The 17,029-nt window shown below is 50.0% G+C and overlaps 1 protein-coding gene across 6 annotated transcripts in view; it reads right to left on the bottom strand.

Annotated features, from left to right (window-relative positions):
* The window catches only part of Shank2 (SH3 and multiple ankyrin repeat domains 2), a 443,362-nt gene that overhangs the window by 319,233 nt on the left and 107,100 nt on the right, over positions 1-17,029 (bottom strand). For all 6 annotated transcript variants that reach the window (XM_087605433.1, XM_087605682.1, XM_087605374.1 and 3 more), the window contains 1 exon segment: positions 9,448-9,525. In XM_087605433.1, the coding sequence (XP_087461559.1) occupies positions 9,448-9,525 (78 nt within the window).

Raw genomic sequence — 17,029 nt, 5'->3', positions numbered from 1 at the left:
GCCTCTGCCTCCTGAAGGCTGGGATGGCAGGTGTGTACCCCACTCTGGAAGGAGTTCCCCCGTGGTGCTAACTTGTCTCGTCAGCTGCTGCTCACATTCTGTGGTGAGCTTCAGGTAAAGCACAGAGTTACTTGAAGGTATCGGTCACAGATGCCCTGAGATTCATATCCTCTAAGGACCATCCTTTGTCCCTGAAGCCAGCAGGGAACAGACCCCTTCTAATCCCAGTGCTGCTATCTCTCACTAATTGAGATCAATTTGCCCGTATTAATGTCATGACTGGCTGAGATTTCTCTCTCTTGAATAAATACCATTTCTTAAATACCAAACCTCTGAGGCGTATTCTCAAAATGTTAATAAAAAAAATGGGGAAGACTCATAGGCTAACACCGTCTCATGCAGTATCCGATACCTATATGTGTATACTTGTGTGGGGTGCAGGTGTATAGGGTACATGGACATGTGTGCACACACACATAGACCTTAGAGGACAACGTCTTTCCTCAGGTGCCAGTCATTCATAATTTTATGTTTAAGTGTTTATGTTTCTCTCCCCTCCCCCGTGTGTATCTGTGTGTATATCTGTATGTATGTGTGTGTATCTATGTGTGTGTGTGTATCTGTGTGTGTATATCTGTATGTGTGTGTATGTGTATCTGTGTGTGTATGTGTGTGTGTAGTGTGTGTGCAGGAGTTGCAGAGTACAAGAGAGCACATCTGATCCCCTGGAGCTGGAGGTACAGACAGTTGCGAGCTGCTGTCTGGATGCTGGGAACTGAACCAGGTCCTTCACCAGGGGCAGCTGGTGCTCTTAACCAGTGAGCCATCTCTCTGCCCCAGCCCTCTTTTGAAAGGCCTCTCGTGGCCTGGAATGCATCAAGTAAGTTAAGCTGGCTGGGCAGTAAGCCCAAGGAAACTTCCTGTCTCTGCTTCCCAGTGTTTGGATTACAAGTGTAGGCCACCCCACCCCCAGCTTTTTATCAAATAGTTTTGAAGCAATGGATTTAAACAATTCTTTTCCATCTACATTAGCAACCAAAATCCATGATGCCAAGCCTTCTCCCCAGTGCGAAAACCTCCTTCTGGGCTGGTACAGGTTGGGAGAGCAGCAAGCACTAGCCAGGGTCCCCATGATAAGCATTGCAGGGTGTCCCCCGTGTGGAGACAAGATACCAGAGACAGAACCACAGTGGTGGCCCATGGCCCTGCATGGGGTAAGCTGTGTGCCTTCTCTGCCTCCATCAACACTGGACTTCTGGGAGAACTGCATTCTTTCTCAGAAGACGCTGCCTTCCTAACTGTTCCTTGCTGACTTGGGATTTCCTGATTGGCATGACCTTTCGTGCAGGGTCATTGTGAGCTGTGGCTCTCTTCTAGGAAGACTTGGTTCCACAGCCCCAGCATCTTTCCTTCCATGGGAGCCCTACTCTAGGCATGTCGCTCAAGACTCCTCACAGAGGCTTCTAGGTCTAACAGCGACAGGGTCAATGCTGTGTGTCTGCAGAAGTGGCAGTAATGGACCTGAGGCTGCTCTCTGCACTCCTAGGAAGACTAGCAATGGTGAAGGGGGCCACATGAAAAATTATTAAGAGAACTAGTGCCACATCCTCCACATGGCCCCTAAAGCCTCCCTGACTCCACGAAGATCCCAGGGAGTGATCATTGTGCTAAAAGTGCATGAAAAGTCTCCCCAAGATGAACCCTGGACGGGGCCCAGATGGGCAGCTGTATTAGCATCAGCCTCAGTATACCTTATTGGCACATACAGCCTGCTCTGGACAAAGGAAGTAGAGGAATTGGCTGCCCACTGCAAGTGCCACTGCCTACCACAGTTGCAAGAGTCTATTGAGCTCTTGGGGACATGAGCTAAGAAAGGGCTATGCAACTAGTATGTGCTTGCTGCTGTCAACTTGACAGGGTCTGGAATAACCACATGGACAGAGGCCTCGGCACCTCTCAGGGAGTTTCTAGATCTGGTTAGCTGAGATGAGGAGGCCCGCCCTACCTGTGGGCAGCACCTTGAGTTTTAATCATAACTTGTGAACAAAAAGGAGGAACTGAGACCGGTGAACACTGGCTTTCATCACTCTGCTCCCTGACTGGATGCCATTCGACCAGCTCTGGGTGTGGTGGCTGGGTCCTGTGAACCTGCAGTACTCACCTTGGTGCACATCACATCCCCGCCAGCCTGCTAAAGTCACGCAGGGTCATTCTGGAAAGGATAAGAAGGAGTAAAGGCGGAGGTGGAGAGCCATTGAGTGTCCTCTGTGAGCTACAGAGGGAGCCAAGGGCTGGATCCTGTGCGGGACCTGGGACCTGGGACCTGGGGCCTCTGCATGTTGCAAATCAGCCAGTGCGGCAGAAAAGAAATGGAGACCCAAGTGCCACATTATGTCCCCAACAGGCCCCTCTGCCTCGAGAAGAGACTGAAGCTGATGACACACTATGGTTTGGGAAGAGATGGAGTGTCCAGCCTCCCTGTGACAGTCAAATCGTACAGCACCTCAGGATCCCCGGCATGTATCTGGTGTCTGAGTGAGGGCCCCATTCTGACATCTCCTACTATGGGGGCATATTCATTACTTTTCCCAATGTTGGGACAAAATAATTAACAAAAGCAACTGAAGACCAGAGAGGTGGCTCAGTGGATGAAGGTGCCCACCACCAAGACTGATGTCTAACCCTTGGGACCCCCACAGTGGAAGGAGTCCTATGAGTTGTCCTCTGACCCATATCCACAGCCCTGTACACACACAAATAAATATATATAAAAAAAATCAAAGCAAGGCAAGGGAAGGGTTAACGTAGGCTCACAACTCAAGGGTACCGTTCATCATGGTGGGGCATCTGGTCACCCACAGTGGCAAGCAGGGAGAGGAATGCTGGTACTCAGGTCACTTTCTCTTTGTTATCCAGTCCTGGATACCAGCCTGTGAGATGGTGCTGCCCACTTTCCCCGTCCTCCTTCTGCAGTTCAAACTTCTCTAGAGGGGCTGAGGAGATAGCTCAGTGGGTAAAGAACCTATTGTGCATGTCTGAGGAACAGAGTTCCGTGGCCCCACCCATGTAAAACGCCAGTCACAGGGCAGGGATGTACACATTTAATCTCAGTGCTGGGCCGTAGAGATGGACAATTCCGGAGGCTCCCTAGTCAGGCAGACTCACCAGGTCTGTGAGCACCAGATTCAGGGAGAACTTGTGTCAAAAAGTTGGAGCGACTACAAGTAGAGAACCGACTCTGCTTTCTGCCTCCTCATGTGCAGTGCTGTACACACACACATACACACACACACACACACACACACACACACACACACACACACACACAAATTTAAAAACAAGGTAAAAAAAAAAAACAACCCTCTTGAAATTCGTTTTAGACACACCCAGAGGTGTTTCCTAGCTGATCCTAAATCGATCAGGAATCTAGACCAACCAGCTTTCCAGAAGGTCTGGGGTCCTGTTCAGTCCTCACGCATCTCTTGCACCCTAAAAGGAACACCTCAGCCTCTCCAGGTTTCCGGGGTCTCAGAATCACCGTGTGGCATCCCTGATATAGTGTTACCTACATCAGCCCAAACCAAGCCTGGCCCCTAGCCACATTCCTCCTGGACCTGGATACCTCAAAGCGGGCCGCCAGCTTCTTGTGCCCAGCTTCCTGGGCATGGCTCCGACATCCTCACATGCCCGTTTATCGAAGAGCTTCCAGTCACTCTCCCTGGCACCACTGTCTCTAGGGATAAGAGCTCTTCCAGTCAGGTGACTTATTGAACATCTCTCATCAATTGCATTTTACAAGCCCCTCCTCTTGTACACCTGGTGCAAAGGCGCTCTGTGCTTGCACCGCCCTCTAGTGGTAGGCATGAAAAACTCCACGGAACTGTCAGCAAGTAGTTCCTTGCCCAGTGACTCTCTGCCAATTTTTTCCCTTTCCTGAGGGTTCAGGTCTTGGGCTGGACCCCAGGATCACAGAGATGGAAGACACAGCGGTGCGTCAGCTGAGGAGACTGAGTCAGGGACTAGTCATAACCCCCAAAATGTGCATAGTAAGCAGCAGGCTGGTGCAAAGGTGAGTCTGAAGGGAGACAGGAATTTCCCTGGCCAGGCGGGAGTAGGGCATGGAGTCTCACTTGGTTGCAGAGCTCCTGCCTCACTGAATGTTCAATAAGTCACCTGACTTGAAGAGCTCTTATCCCTAGAGACAGTGGTGCCAGGGAGAGTGACTGGAAGCTCTTCGATAAACGGGCATGTGAGGATGTCGGAGCCATGCCCAGGAAGCTGGGCACAAGAAGCTGGCGGCCCGCTTTGAGGTATCCAGGTCCAGGAGGAATGTGGCTAGGGGCCAGGCTTGGTTTGGGCTGATGTAGGTAACACTATATCAGGGATGCCACACGGTGATTCTGAGACCCCGGAAACCTGGAGAGGCCGAGGTGTTCCTTTTAGGGTGCAAGAGATGCGTGAGGACTGAACAGGACCCCAGACATTCTGGAAAGCTGGGGTCGGACCGAGGAGCAGCAGAGGTGACTGGGCCAGACCCCTGTGAAGATCCTAAAGCTTTCCGTTCTTCAGCAATGCAGATTATGTATGGGTGGGAAGAGGAAACGTGAGAGATTATTTCTTTCAAAACCCCAAATCAGACTTTGACTTTCATTCCTGTCACACACCCAGGGAGCTGGTTAAAAGAAGCCAATCTTGCCCACCAGTTATTAGCCACTTATTCCTGTCCCACACACCACACCAGTGCTGACCATGTTTCAGACATGGCTTTTGCCCAAATGTACAGAAAAAGAGGCTGGTGGTCCTCCTTGGCTATGTCTGGTTAAACATGACTTAGGAGGACATGGGCTTTGCTCATCTGTCACAGCCCCAAACAAGTGTGTCCAGCTTCGGTTAATCACCATGGGGTGTTACCTACATCTGCCACAGCCAGGCAGATGGTCCCTGTAAGTAGATTGAGTAGACATCCCTCCGGGGAGCAGTGACCATATTTTAACATCTGCCTGCTTGCCTACAGTTACTGCTGGGTTGTGACAGGTGTGGACTGTGCAGTACAAGCTCCTCTGATGCAAACCCACAGACAAGCTCCTTCTGTCCGGTGTCATCCCTGATAGATCACCTCCTTCCTCACTGCTCCTAAGTCCATCTGCTCCCCCACTGCTGGGTCTCCCCTAGCTCAGGGTTTCCCTGATTGGGGGCAGTGGCCTGTAGCAGCCCTGGGTGGGTGGGCGGGCGCAGACCTTGTGAGAATATATGCTAATCACATAGTGGACAGCTCCCAAGCTCAAGTGGGAAGAATGACATCCTTCCCTGTCTGACCCCTGACTCTCCTCCAAAACTGAGCTTTCCCTGCAAGCCTTTAGGACCCCATCTTCATGAGTTCTTGGCCCTTGGAGAACTGTCTCTGCTAGGACAGCTCTCAGACATTAAAGTGGTGTTCCAGAGACCCTTCCAGCTGCGGGCCTCATGCCCTTCCTCTTGGGCACTGTCCTGAGAGGTCTCTGCATGTTTCTGCTTCCTCTGGAAATCCACATTCAGACCCTGAACCCGCTTACTCCTCAGTCAGCTTTGCCCTGATCCTGACCTCCCTCCAGCTGCTGTTGTCTCTTTGCTAGAAATTCCTCTGGAGAGCCTTAAACACCGCCTTGCCTGGAGGCCATGTCCATTCCCGACACACTGAGGGTAGCAGGTCATGACAATTTGGAAGGTTCCTTCCATGTCCCAAGGTGTCTTTGTTCTCACCCGGCATCTTTGCTTCTGTTATCCAATCTTCCTCTCACCCTGATGGGCTAACCTCAGCCACCTGTCCCCATCTTTAGTGTGAGGTATTAATACACAAACAGGAAACTGTGTATGATGTAAACTGTCCCTCAACATGGGACTGCCTCGGGTGCTCCTGCTGGGGTAGGACACTTGCAGGTCGGTTCTGTTTACAAAGGTGCCAAATCACGTGTAGGTCCCGAGGCGTGGATGTGTTCGGTGTGCTTGGGAAATGGCCTGGGTGGGCTGGAGTGAGAGAGAGGTGAAGTGAGCAGGGAAGGGGACAACTCTGGGTGCACATGTAGTGTCTGAGCTCAGCATTGTGACACATCTGACACAGCAATTTGAGGAAGGGAGGGTTTACCTGGCTCACAGTTTGGGGGCGCAGTGCATCATGGCAGGGAAGGCATGACGGCAGGAGCGTGTGCTGTCTGGACACAGTGTATCTGTGTCAGGAAGCAGGGTGAGCACTGGCTCAAACCACTCTCTCCCTTCTATTCAATTTGGAACCGAGATAACGGGATGGCTCTCCCCATTCAGGATTAACCCAATCTAGACGCTCCTTCAAACATGCCCGGAGATTTGTCTCCTGTGTGAGGCTAGATCCTGATCAAGCTGCTGATCATGACTAAGCAACTCAGGTACCAACTTCCAGAATGACTCCCAGGCCCTCCAAGCACTTGAGATACAAGGTAATGGGACTAGGTCTGGAGTCTCACTTCTTAAAATTCTGATTCCACTACCTCGTGCCCCATGCTCTGACGGTGGGCTGTACGCCGTGTCTCAGAGCCCAGACAACTCAGCTGTGGTCTAAGAGCTCATCCACACTGCAGATCACGTCGCACAGTGACTGGCTCTCACAGTGAATGATTGATTTCCATCCAGAACTTTCTTCTGCTTTGCTGGCTATGCACACAAAATCAGATCCAAAGGCCTTGCCAAGCTTTATGGGCCTGCTCATTTCCAATCACAGGTGCTGGTCTCTGCACCCTCCCCAACTGGCCAGTCTTGCTGCTCCAAAAGCCTACCAGGCACATGCTGACCCCAGGGCCTTTGCATAAACAGTAGCTTCAGACCCCTTCTATCAGAGACCCAAAGGTCCTTCCCTTCTTCCTAATCTGGCCTCTGCTCGGATGTCATGAAAGCCATCTGGGACACCAGCCTCCATTTCACTCTGCTTTCCCACCATGCTTTGCTTCGCTTGTGTTTTGCAGACCTGACACAGTACAGTACGTGTTTATCTGCTGGCTACCTGTCTGCCTGATATGCTTTAGTGGGAGAGAGCATAGCCTGACTGGGTCTCATTTTCCCCAACACCTGTAAGCAGCATCACCCGCAAGCAGCTGTCACTTGAAGCATAGTGCGAACTGGCCTGGCCAAGATGGCAGATTCAACCTGGATCTCTTTCCATCATAAATATGTATCGTCTGCCAGTCACATTTTAGGTAGTTCGGGCTCCTGTCCTTCGTCTAGAAATACAACTTCGACTCCCCTGTTTCTATGGGAACGCAGAGCCTGAATCCCAAATAAGACTCACAGAACTTTGGAGAGCAGAGGCTTAAAAATGAGCGGCTTCCCCGGCCACATGCCCTTGGCGGGGACAGCAGGCTGCCAGGCAGCAGGCCCGACAGTACCTTCCCTCCGACGGCTACATCCTCGCCTGACTCCAGACCCTGTGCTGTTGTGATGTACAGCAAGAGACACATATTTCAGGGCTTGGGAGATGACGTGGGGGTCCCAGTGTGATCTCCAGATCCCACTTTTTAAAAAGCTGGGGTGGGGTGGCACGTGCCTGCAAGCCCAGCACTAAGAGGTAGACAGCAGGTCCCTGGGGCTACCTGGCCTACCAGCCCAGCTTAACTTACAGGTTCAAGATCATGAGAGACCCTGTCTCGAAATACAAGGCATATAATATATACTGAACCCACACATGAATATGTGTACACACACACACACATGCACACCACACACACACACACACACACACACCGCACCGCACCACACCACACCATACCACACACCACATACCACATACACACATCACCACCACCACCACACCACACATCTCAATTTTTGACCTTTACCTCCATTCATAGAACAGAGCTTAACACCCCTTGGGTGTCACTAGGTATTAATATGATAATGAGACAGGCCAACTTAGATCATGGTCTTCTTCAAGGTTGAGGCTGGTGTAGGGACATAAGCCCAAAACTCCAGATCAGGGCTGGGGTTTTAAGCCTTCCCCCTCAGGGCTGGAGGCTGGACTGATCACAATTACCAATGATGTAGTCAACTATGCTGGCCACCCCTGAGCAGACAGGAAGGAGGACCCTGGGCCACAGCTCCTAGTGGGGACAGGCTAAACAGAATCCTGGCTGGCTAGATTTACACATAGCAACTCCTTGAGAATAGCCATGCATGTGTGTGTGTGTGTGTGTGTGTGTGTGTGTGTGTGTGTGTGTGTGTGTGTCCAGGTTCAGTTCCTGGTGGACTTTGCCAAGGCTAGCTTATACCATGGGAACACTACAGTGGGGTGTCTCGGGTCCCTGCTTATGACACCCCACAAAGAGGAATGTCCCTAGAGAAGACAAAGGCCACCCTACTCTTAATTATAACACGGGGCCCCGCTGAACCCCTTGACTAGAAAAGACATTCCAAAACCCTGGAGAAGGGGGACCTAGAATGGCCTGGAAGACTTTATACATTTTTCCACCAAACCACAGCTTCTAGAACCATGATATCACCCCAGTGCCAAGTGGCATCATCACTGACCAGCCCCGTGGCTGGTCAGTTATTTTAGAACAGGTTGAATGCAGGGATTACAGGGCTCCTGGTCACCAACAAAGGGCTCTACTCTCTAATCCTGCATAACAAGAAGACCCTTGCATCTGTCTTCCTACACTGCTCAACGTGGGAACCTGGCTTGGAGCTTCATATGAAACCTGCCACTCTACAGTGGCGGTAGACATGGAGACCTGGCTTGTCAAGCTGAACACCAAACGTCACCCTCAACTGAAGAAGTCAAGGTGGCAGAGTCATGCCCCATGTGTATATACCCTCTGTATGAACTGCCCGGGAGAGAAGGTTCCATTAAGGCAGAAAGGTGATGAGTGGCTGCCTACAGGGTGGGGTAGGGGCTGGGAGTAAGTTAGCGGGGACAGGACCTCCTTTTGAGGTGACGGTAGAGTTCTTAGTCAGACAGTAGTAATGGCTGAGGAACACTCTTAATGCCCTTAAAGCCACTAAATTGGTTTTGTCAGATATTTTTAAATGGTTAAGTTGTTAACTTTTGTGTCCTATGCATTTTCCCTAATTTATGAGCAATTATGAACCGATTTGCATGTTCCCAGAAGGTCTCAGGCCAAGGTCCAGAGGGGGTTGTTCTCCCAGACTCTGGGATGGTGAGAGGGAGGACACGAAAAGCAGCAAGCCCCCTTCCCGTCAAGTTCGCACTCTGAGATACACAGTTAATCAGCGCTTTCCTACAGCTGCAGAATTTGAAGTGGCCTTACTTCATTGCCCTTCTAGAACCTTCTACAGAGATACGTCTCCACATTCCTCCCACTTTTCAGTCTAAAGGAAGCAGGCTGTGTGGACAGGCGGATGGAACCACCTCAGTGGCTGAGGTCATTGGCCCTGCGCTGCCTCAAAGCTGTAGCCTGCCACAGTGCAGTCAGTGACTCTCTTTACCTGGAACGGTGTCTGGCTGTTGTAGTTTTTCAACTCCTTGTCTCCACCCCGAAACAGTAGGACTCTGGCACAGCTGTCCTGCAGAAGGAAAAGAAGTCCCCTCGTGAGACGGCGGCATAGACTTTATCTGAAGACGTGGGCTGCCAAGTTCAGGCTCAGGGGAAGTCTGGGGCCTGGGTCTGAAAGGTTAAATGAATGTAGCGCTTCCAGGGAGAGGAAAGACTGGGGTGGGGATGGGTGGGTAGGGGATCGGTAAAGCTCTTGCCCTGCAAGCATGAGGACCTGAGTTTGAGCCCCAGATCCCAGGTCAAGTTGTCAGGTGCCAGAACTGGAGAGATGGCTCAAAGTTAAGAGCAGGTGGTGCTCCTGCAGAGGACCCACCATGCTTACCAGGACCTGCATGCATGGCTGCTTATTAACACCGGTAGCTCCAGAGGATCCGGCGCCCTCTTCTGGACTCCATGGGTACTGCGATCACATGCATGCATGTGCATGTGTATACACAGAGATGCGCACAATCGAGAAATAAGTAATCTTAGCAACGACAGCAAACAAGTCTGTGACACGGTGGCACACGTGTGCAATCTCAGTGCTGAGGCGGCAGGCCCTTGAAACCTGTCCAAATTGCTAAGTTTCAGGACAGCGAGAGGCCACACATACACAGACACACACACGCACACATGCGCGCACACACACACACTGAGAACAAGAAGCTAAATACGAGGGTAAATAAAGGTGTCTCATCACTGTCAGCTGAGGTTTCATCACCACAATGCTTTTAAGATCGCCTTGGCAGAAGCTATAAAATTTTAAACCATACCTGCCGATGACAGACCAGTCTACTCCTGACAATATTCTACAGATGTTCTGCACGCATCTATAAAACATGCGATAGGTGACTGGAGGCAAGACACAGAAAGGAAGAGAACCGTGTAAACATTCTGCGTCAGGGTAAGGGGGTGTGTAGAACTTGGGGCAGTTGCAGGACCCACAAGGATCTGCCTCCGACTTGACAACTGCCTCAAGCTGCAGGGACTCAGGGCTCTCTCAATGTTCTGTAGAACTTGGGGCAGTTGAAGGACCCACAAGGCAAATGGAAAAAAAACAAAAAACAAAATGCAACAAAACAAAGCAAGCAAACAAAGACCCCATAAATCTTCCTGGAAGGCAAAGATCTGGCCAGCAGGGGAACCAGGTTCCATCACATTTCGGAAGCCTGACTGTGCAGAGAAGAATGGAATCCAGGCAAGCACATGAGTCCTTGCTCAGAGCTGAGGATTACATGGTTCAATGCTGGCAAAGTGAAGGGGGCATTTCAGTGTTTCTATAGTGAAAAGGAGCCTCCTCTCCTGGGCATTTATTTGCACTTGGGGCCAACAGAGAAGTCTCAATGACCATTGGAAGCTCCCAGGACTGTGTGGATGAGTCTTTCTGTCAACTAAAGACTAAGGGTAAGCCACTGAGAGATGGCTCAGTGGGTGAGAACTCTTCCTGCTCTGGCACAGGATCCAAGTTCAGTTCCCAGCACCCCCTTCAGGCCACTAACAACTGCCTATAACTCCAGCCCCAGGGATGCTCTCTTCTGACCTTCACAGGTACCTGCCCATGCATGCACACACACATAAACAAAATAGAAATTATACAAAAGACTGAGATTACAGTATTGATACAGAGGACTGGCTGCAGTCGCATGATCACTTAATGCATTCCTAGGTGACGTAGCTATCACCGGACTGAACTTAGCAAACTGAGACGTCTACCACAGCCCTAGGTGATGAGCTGTTACAGGACCATGGTGGTGTTGCCTAGATCCTCACTGAGCAGAGCTTCACTGTGGGGTGTGTGGCTGCCTGAGTAAACGGACCCTGTTAGAGGTTCAGAATACAGAATTCTAGTTTGGAATAAATATTTGCACGATTAGTTTAAGCCAGTGTTTATCATGGGGTTGCAGCTGGTCAGGCCCCTTGCCAAAGCAGATTTCTGCTTCTCTGCACTCAGGAATGCCCAGCAGGCAGGTGTGCAGCGAGGCTGGAGGCTGTCTGTGATGATACCCTGTGGAGAAGCAGGTGCTTTCCCTCTACGCCTCAGATGCATTGAAACTAGGACCCTGGGAGCCGGGAGGGTGTGTCAAGAGAAGAAGGATGATTAGGGCTACAAAGATGAGAGACCATAGAAGGGCTGCCCTGGCCTGACCCAGGGGCTCCCCAGGCATCCTGAGCCCAAGCCTCAGCCAGCCTCAACTTGCCCCATTGTGGCCCTGTTATCTACAACCTAAATCTTTAGGGCAACGACACCAACCACAATACAGCTTGAGTGAAGGGAATGTTGGGGTGAGAGGAATGGAAAGAAAACAGAAAGAAGGAAAAGAAAGGCTTGCCAGCTCAGACGAGGAAGCAGGTGGGCCCTCCCTACTTGGGGATAACACACAGCAGCCTGCAGGAATCTGACAGGAAGCCTGGCTCCAGGTTACCACAGAAATTGAACTTGCCTGGGGCTCTCTGCATCATACACTCTCAGCTCCAAAAGCAACTCAGAGCCCTGTTTCCCAATCAGAACTTCAGCTTGAGAGCCCTGTGGGGGAAGCCTGGACAACCCTTTCCTGGCTCCTGCAACCCCTCAAGAGTACCTACACTGTCGCTGACATTCCTATAAAAGGCTAGGAATAAGCCCTCCCTTGGTATTGTCACCCCCCCACCCATCCAGGGGGATGTGGGAAGGAGCCCAGAAAACCCTTCTACTCACCCCCAAGGGGGCTGTTTCCAGAACCCAACCCATCCTTGCAATGATGGCCAAGTGGCATAGGCAGAATGCATTCTGACACAGCAGCTCTGGCCTGAGTGGAGACCTAACATTTCAGTTGGGCAGGTCAGTGGTCTGGCTAAGGGAGGAGGGGCCACTCCTAGGAAAGAAAGATCCCTCCTAGGAAGAAGGGAACACCCCAAGGAAGGAGAGACCACCCCTAAGAAGGAGGGACCACCCCTAAGAAGGAGGGATGACCCCTAGGAGGAGGAAAGCACTCCTGGTAAGGGGGGTTAATCTTAAACCATGCTAAAGAAATGGGAGGAATACTTATCCCTTTATTGAGAGATACCGTTCTTTTCCTTCCCAGAATTCTCTCTGCCTAGCACGGTCCCTATGATCCTACATGAGATTCTGTTGAGTCTGCTTGCCTTTGAGAGTCAGACCTCAAAAAGACACAGCTTTTCCCTCTTCTTCTTTTCTGTCTCTTTCTTTTGGACGCTTGCCAGAGCCTAAGCACACTTTTTTAAAGCACACTAGGCTCTCTCACTCTTCTCTCTGTTCCCACCACGAAGCAGCTTGTGCTCCATGCATGGCTTTTTCTCTTCTCTCCTCCACTCTCCCTCAGGCAACTGCTGAGGTACACAGCTTGCCTGTTCTGGGGATTTTCTTCGAAACTCTAATTAATAAAAGCTTCCATTCTTTCATTAATGAAACTAAGAACCCCAAGAGGGGAGCCCTGACTTCTCTGATATCACAGGGTAACCCTGGCAGGATCCCCAAATTCTTGGTTAACAGTTCCAGCCGGTCAGTGACTTCAGAACTAAAGGGCCATGGCTTTATGGCTTACTGACAGTTAGACTTCCACATACGTGTGTGCATATGTGTGTGTGCATACATGTACTCGTGTGTACACACTTGTGTGGGAACGTATTCTATACCTTGCTGCTCCACCCCACATGCCTGGCACAGCACCTTGCTGGGATGACAAGAGATCCAAGCCACGGAAAGAAGGGCGAGCATGTGGGAAAGCTGCTTGGATTGGGTAAGAAGAACGGAAATGAAGGGTTGGGGAGAAACAGGGCAATCTGCAGCCTCAGGAGGGTGGGGAAGGCCCAAGACATTAGTGCAGAGCTTAGCCATTTCCCTTCAGTCCCTTGGATGGCTCGAGACTTGGCTGGCAGGTCTCCATCCTTTTAAAATAAATCAATGAAGTATGAATACATAAGCAATTTGTATTCATCTTCTAAGGGCCATTTCCCTGCCAGTTTTTCTCTTGGTGCAAATTTTCAGAGTCACTTGAAAAAATATGTCGTTTCCCTGAGGGGAGTCATTCCGAGGCAGCCCTGCACTCAGCTATGGGCCATGTGCCTCTGGCTCCGTGAGCTGTGGGCACCACTGTCCTGTCCACTTTGCAAGTGAAGGGACAGACTGAGAAATTGCAGTCATCCATGCCTGTGGAGAGTGGACAAGCCGATGGCCACATCAGTCCCTGGGAACACAGTATCTAAGTGTAGGGTCATGGTCCCTATGAGCTTGGGATGGGTTGGAGTGGGGGAACAAGAAGCACTCAGCTCAACGTGGGCTGTTCTGAAGGTCCTTGTGTGGCCTTCGAAGGAGGACAGGGCATATCAGATGGAGATGAGGAAGGTGATCAGTAGACTGAGACCTGGTGTGACAAGAAGAGAAGCTGTCCTCACAAGTAGCGGGATTGCCACAGACACATGCAAAGACACTGCAAAAGTAGCCAGGTGTGAGGGAATCACAGGATGGCACTGTGGGGCAGGTCTCAGGATTTGCAGCAGGAGCCAATTTATAGCGACAGGTGTGCTTGGATGGTGAATACTGTGGTCCTGGAAGGGTTATCAGAGGCCTTGGCAAGGAAGAAGTGATGGGACAGGTGGGGACATACCTGGACAAGCAGTATTTGGGTCATCTGAATTCCAGCCTCTAACTCCAGAGAATAGGACACTAGTTACAGAGCAGGGAGGAGCATAGGGACTGGGTCCCTATGCGGCCACCAAGTGAAGACATCAGGTGACCAGGCGTCACCAATGGGAGATATTGGGGGATACTGACAGAGGCAGTCTACATTCTAGAAGGCACCATAGTCAGTGGGCAAGCAAAGTTGGTGTCACTGAATGACGGAATCTGGGTACCAGAAGTATGAGGCATTGGTGCCAAGAGATGCCATGGAGAAGTACAGTAGAACATGAACAGAGTTATGGTGAGGGATACTACATGGCCACGGCCTGTCTAGAAGAAATGATGGAGGTTTGATGGACTATGTCATGGAGGAATATGGCTATCAAAGCAGCTTGCAAGGGCATGGGTAAGGTATGAGCTTGGCAGCATGTGCCACCAGGGAGTCTAGAAGTGGCATGTATCTATTAGCCCTGGCACACAGTGGAGAAGGACAAACCAGAGTTGCAATCCATGTATGTCCACTAGGGTCAGCACTACCATGAGGACAAACCCAGGACTTCACATCCCAACATAGCTACCTAGGAGGCATCATCACAGGAATGCCACAGTCATGAGTCATTAAACATCCAGACATTTCCAGGTTACGTTATCCTTGAACATTAGCCTGTAAAGGCAGCCATGAGTCAAAGATGTACTCACTCGGGACCCTGAGGGAAAGGCTGGTTGGTATGTGTAAGGCTGAGATAGACGCATCATCAGGATGAGTCTGAACCTTTAACAGTGTGTTCCCCGAAAAGGACCAAGGTAGTCAGTTACCATCTACTCCACATGCTGCAGGTCACCAGGCTTTACCTGTACCCCCTGAGTTCTATCTAGACCCCAAAGACTGAGGGGAGTGGAATACAAGTCTAAATTTGCCACTTCTTAACCTGGATCTGCTGACCAGTATAATGAAAATACCAGTCAATTTTATCCACAAGGCTCTCAGAGGAAACTGTATGGATGCCATCAATACCAGTTGTCAACTTGACGCAATCTAGAGTCAGCTGAGAAGGCAGTCAAAGTTGAAAGACAGCCCAGATCAGATTGGTCTGTGGCAATGCCTGTGGGTGAGTGTCTTCATTGTTAATTAATATAGGAAGGAGCCCACTATGGGCAGCATTATTCCCTAGGCAAGGTGGTCCTGGGATGTAAAAAAGTAGATAAGCATAAGCCCGAGTGAGCCAGCAAGCAGCATTCCTCCATAGTTTCTGTTTCAAGTTTCTGTTCTGACTTCCCTCAATGATGAACTTACCTGGGCGTGTAAGCCAAATAAACCCATTCCTACCCAAGTTGCTTTTGGTCAAAATGCTTTATTACAATAACAGACAGAAGTACACTCTGAGAGACCCAGAGCCATGGTGCTTATGGGGATGATGGCCCTCAGATGGGCCTAGAGAAGTGGACACATACCCCATCAGAAACCAGCAAGCCAAAGAGATAAACATTGAAACCACTCCTCTCCTGACACACAAGAGGCATATTACCAAAAGGTAATATGCATGCTTGTGTGCTTATGTGTGTGTGTGCACGTGTGTGTATGCATGTGTGTGTGCATGCATGTGTGCATATGTCTCTGTGTGTGCACTTGTGTGCATGCATAGGTGTATTTCTCATGCATGCATGCATGTGTGTGTGCACACATGTGCATGTATGTGTGTATGTGCCTGTGTGTGCACATGTGTACATTCATGTGTGTGTGTGTGTGTGTGTGTGTGTATCTTCTAGACAAACCAGGCTGCTCTAGTAACCTTTGATATTTAAGCTTCCTCTGATCCCTCATTATCCTGGGTGGTGCTTTCTCTCTCTGGAGCTCTTGGGAAGCCAGCGTGAGGCGAGAGAGCCCAAAGATTAGAATCAATTTGCTGCTTACAATCAGAGCCCTAATTAGTTGATTGCATGAGAGGAAAGAGAATCTTCTGATCACAGTGTGTTTTATTAGAAGTGTCCTGATGAAATTGATAGAGCGTGCATAGCATTCTACACACCTGGGGTTTCCAGATCTGAGAAGTGTCTCATTAAGGATGATCATTATCAGTAGTGTCACCTACTCTCACCGCCATCATCACCGAGTTTAATATCATCATCATTGCCATCACCATCAGCATCACCAAGTTTAATATCAGCAGCACCACCAAGTTTTATAGCATCAGTATCAGCATCAGCACCACTAACTTTACCATCATCACTATCAACATCACTAACTTTACCATCATCACTATCAACATCACTAATTTTACCATCATCACTATCAACATCACTAGCTTTACCATCATCAGCATCAGCATCGTAACTTTACCATCATCAGCATCAGCACCACTAACTTTACCATCATCCCCATCAGCATCACCATCATTATCAACTTCACTGTCACCATCACCACCTTCACCATAAATATCATCACAAACACCGCTATCATCATTCCTGTTAAATTCACCATAATAGCATCTTCATCACTATAATCACCATCTCCTCAGTATCAACAGCTACAGCCTCACCAGCCTCACCAGCCTCACCACCGTAATCTCCATGAACATCGTCTTCAACGCCATCACTATTTTCAACACCACCATTATAGCCTGGAGTTGCTGAGTCCTCATCCCAACCCAGGTAGATGTTTGGTTTCTACTTCAGGCTCCTTGCAACCCTGGACCCAAAGGACATTCAGGCTACCTAATTGCACACATAGGTCCCAGTTTATGCCCAGCAGAGCCCAGTGGACCAGGTCTCCTCATCACTAGCCCATGTCCCTGAGGCCATGTCTCTCCTTACCCTGAATCTTGCCCTTCTGAATTCTGTCCCTCCCTAGGGCACATTCTCAGCATGTATGATATCACTTCCTAGGTAATGTCCCTGGTATGGTCTCTGTCATCAACAA

The sequence above is a fragment of the Rattus norvegicus genome, chromosome 1 (assembly GCF_021556685.1).
Source record: "Rattus norvegicus strain SHRSP/BbbUtx chromosome 1, alternate assembly SHRSP_T2T, whole genome shotgun sequence".
NCBI classification, from domain to species: domain Eukaryota; kingdom Metazoa; phylum Chordata; class Mammalia; order Rodentia; family Muridae; genus Rattus; species Rattus norvegicus.
The sequence above is the reverse complement of the archived record's forward strand: the minus strand, read 5'-3'. Positions and strand labels throughout refer to the sequence as shown.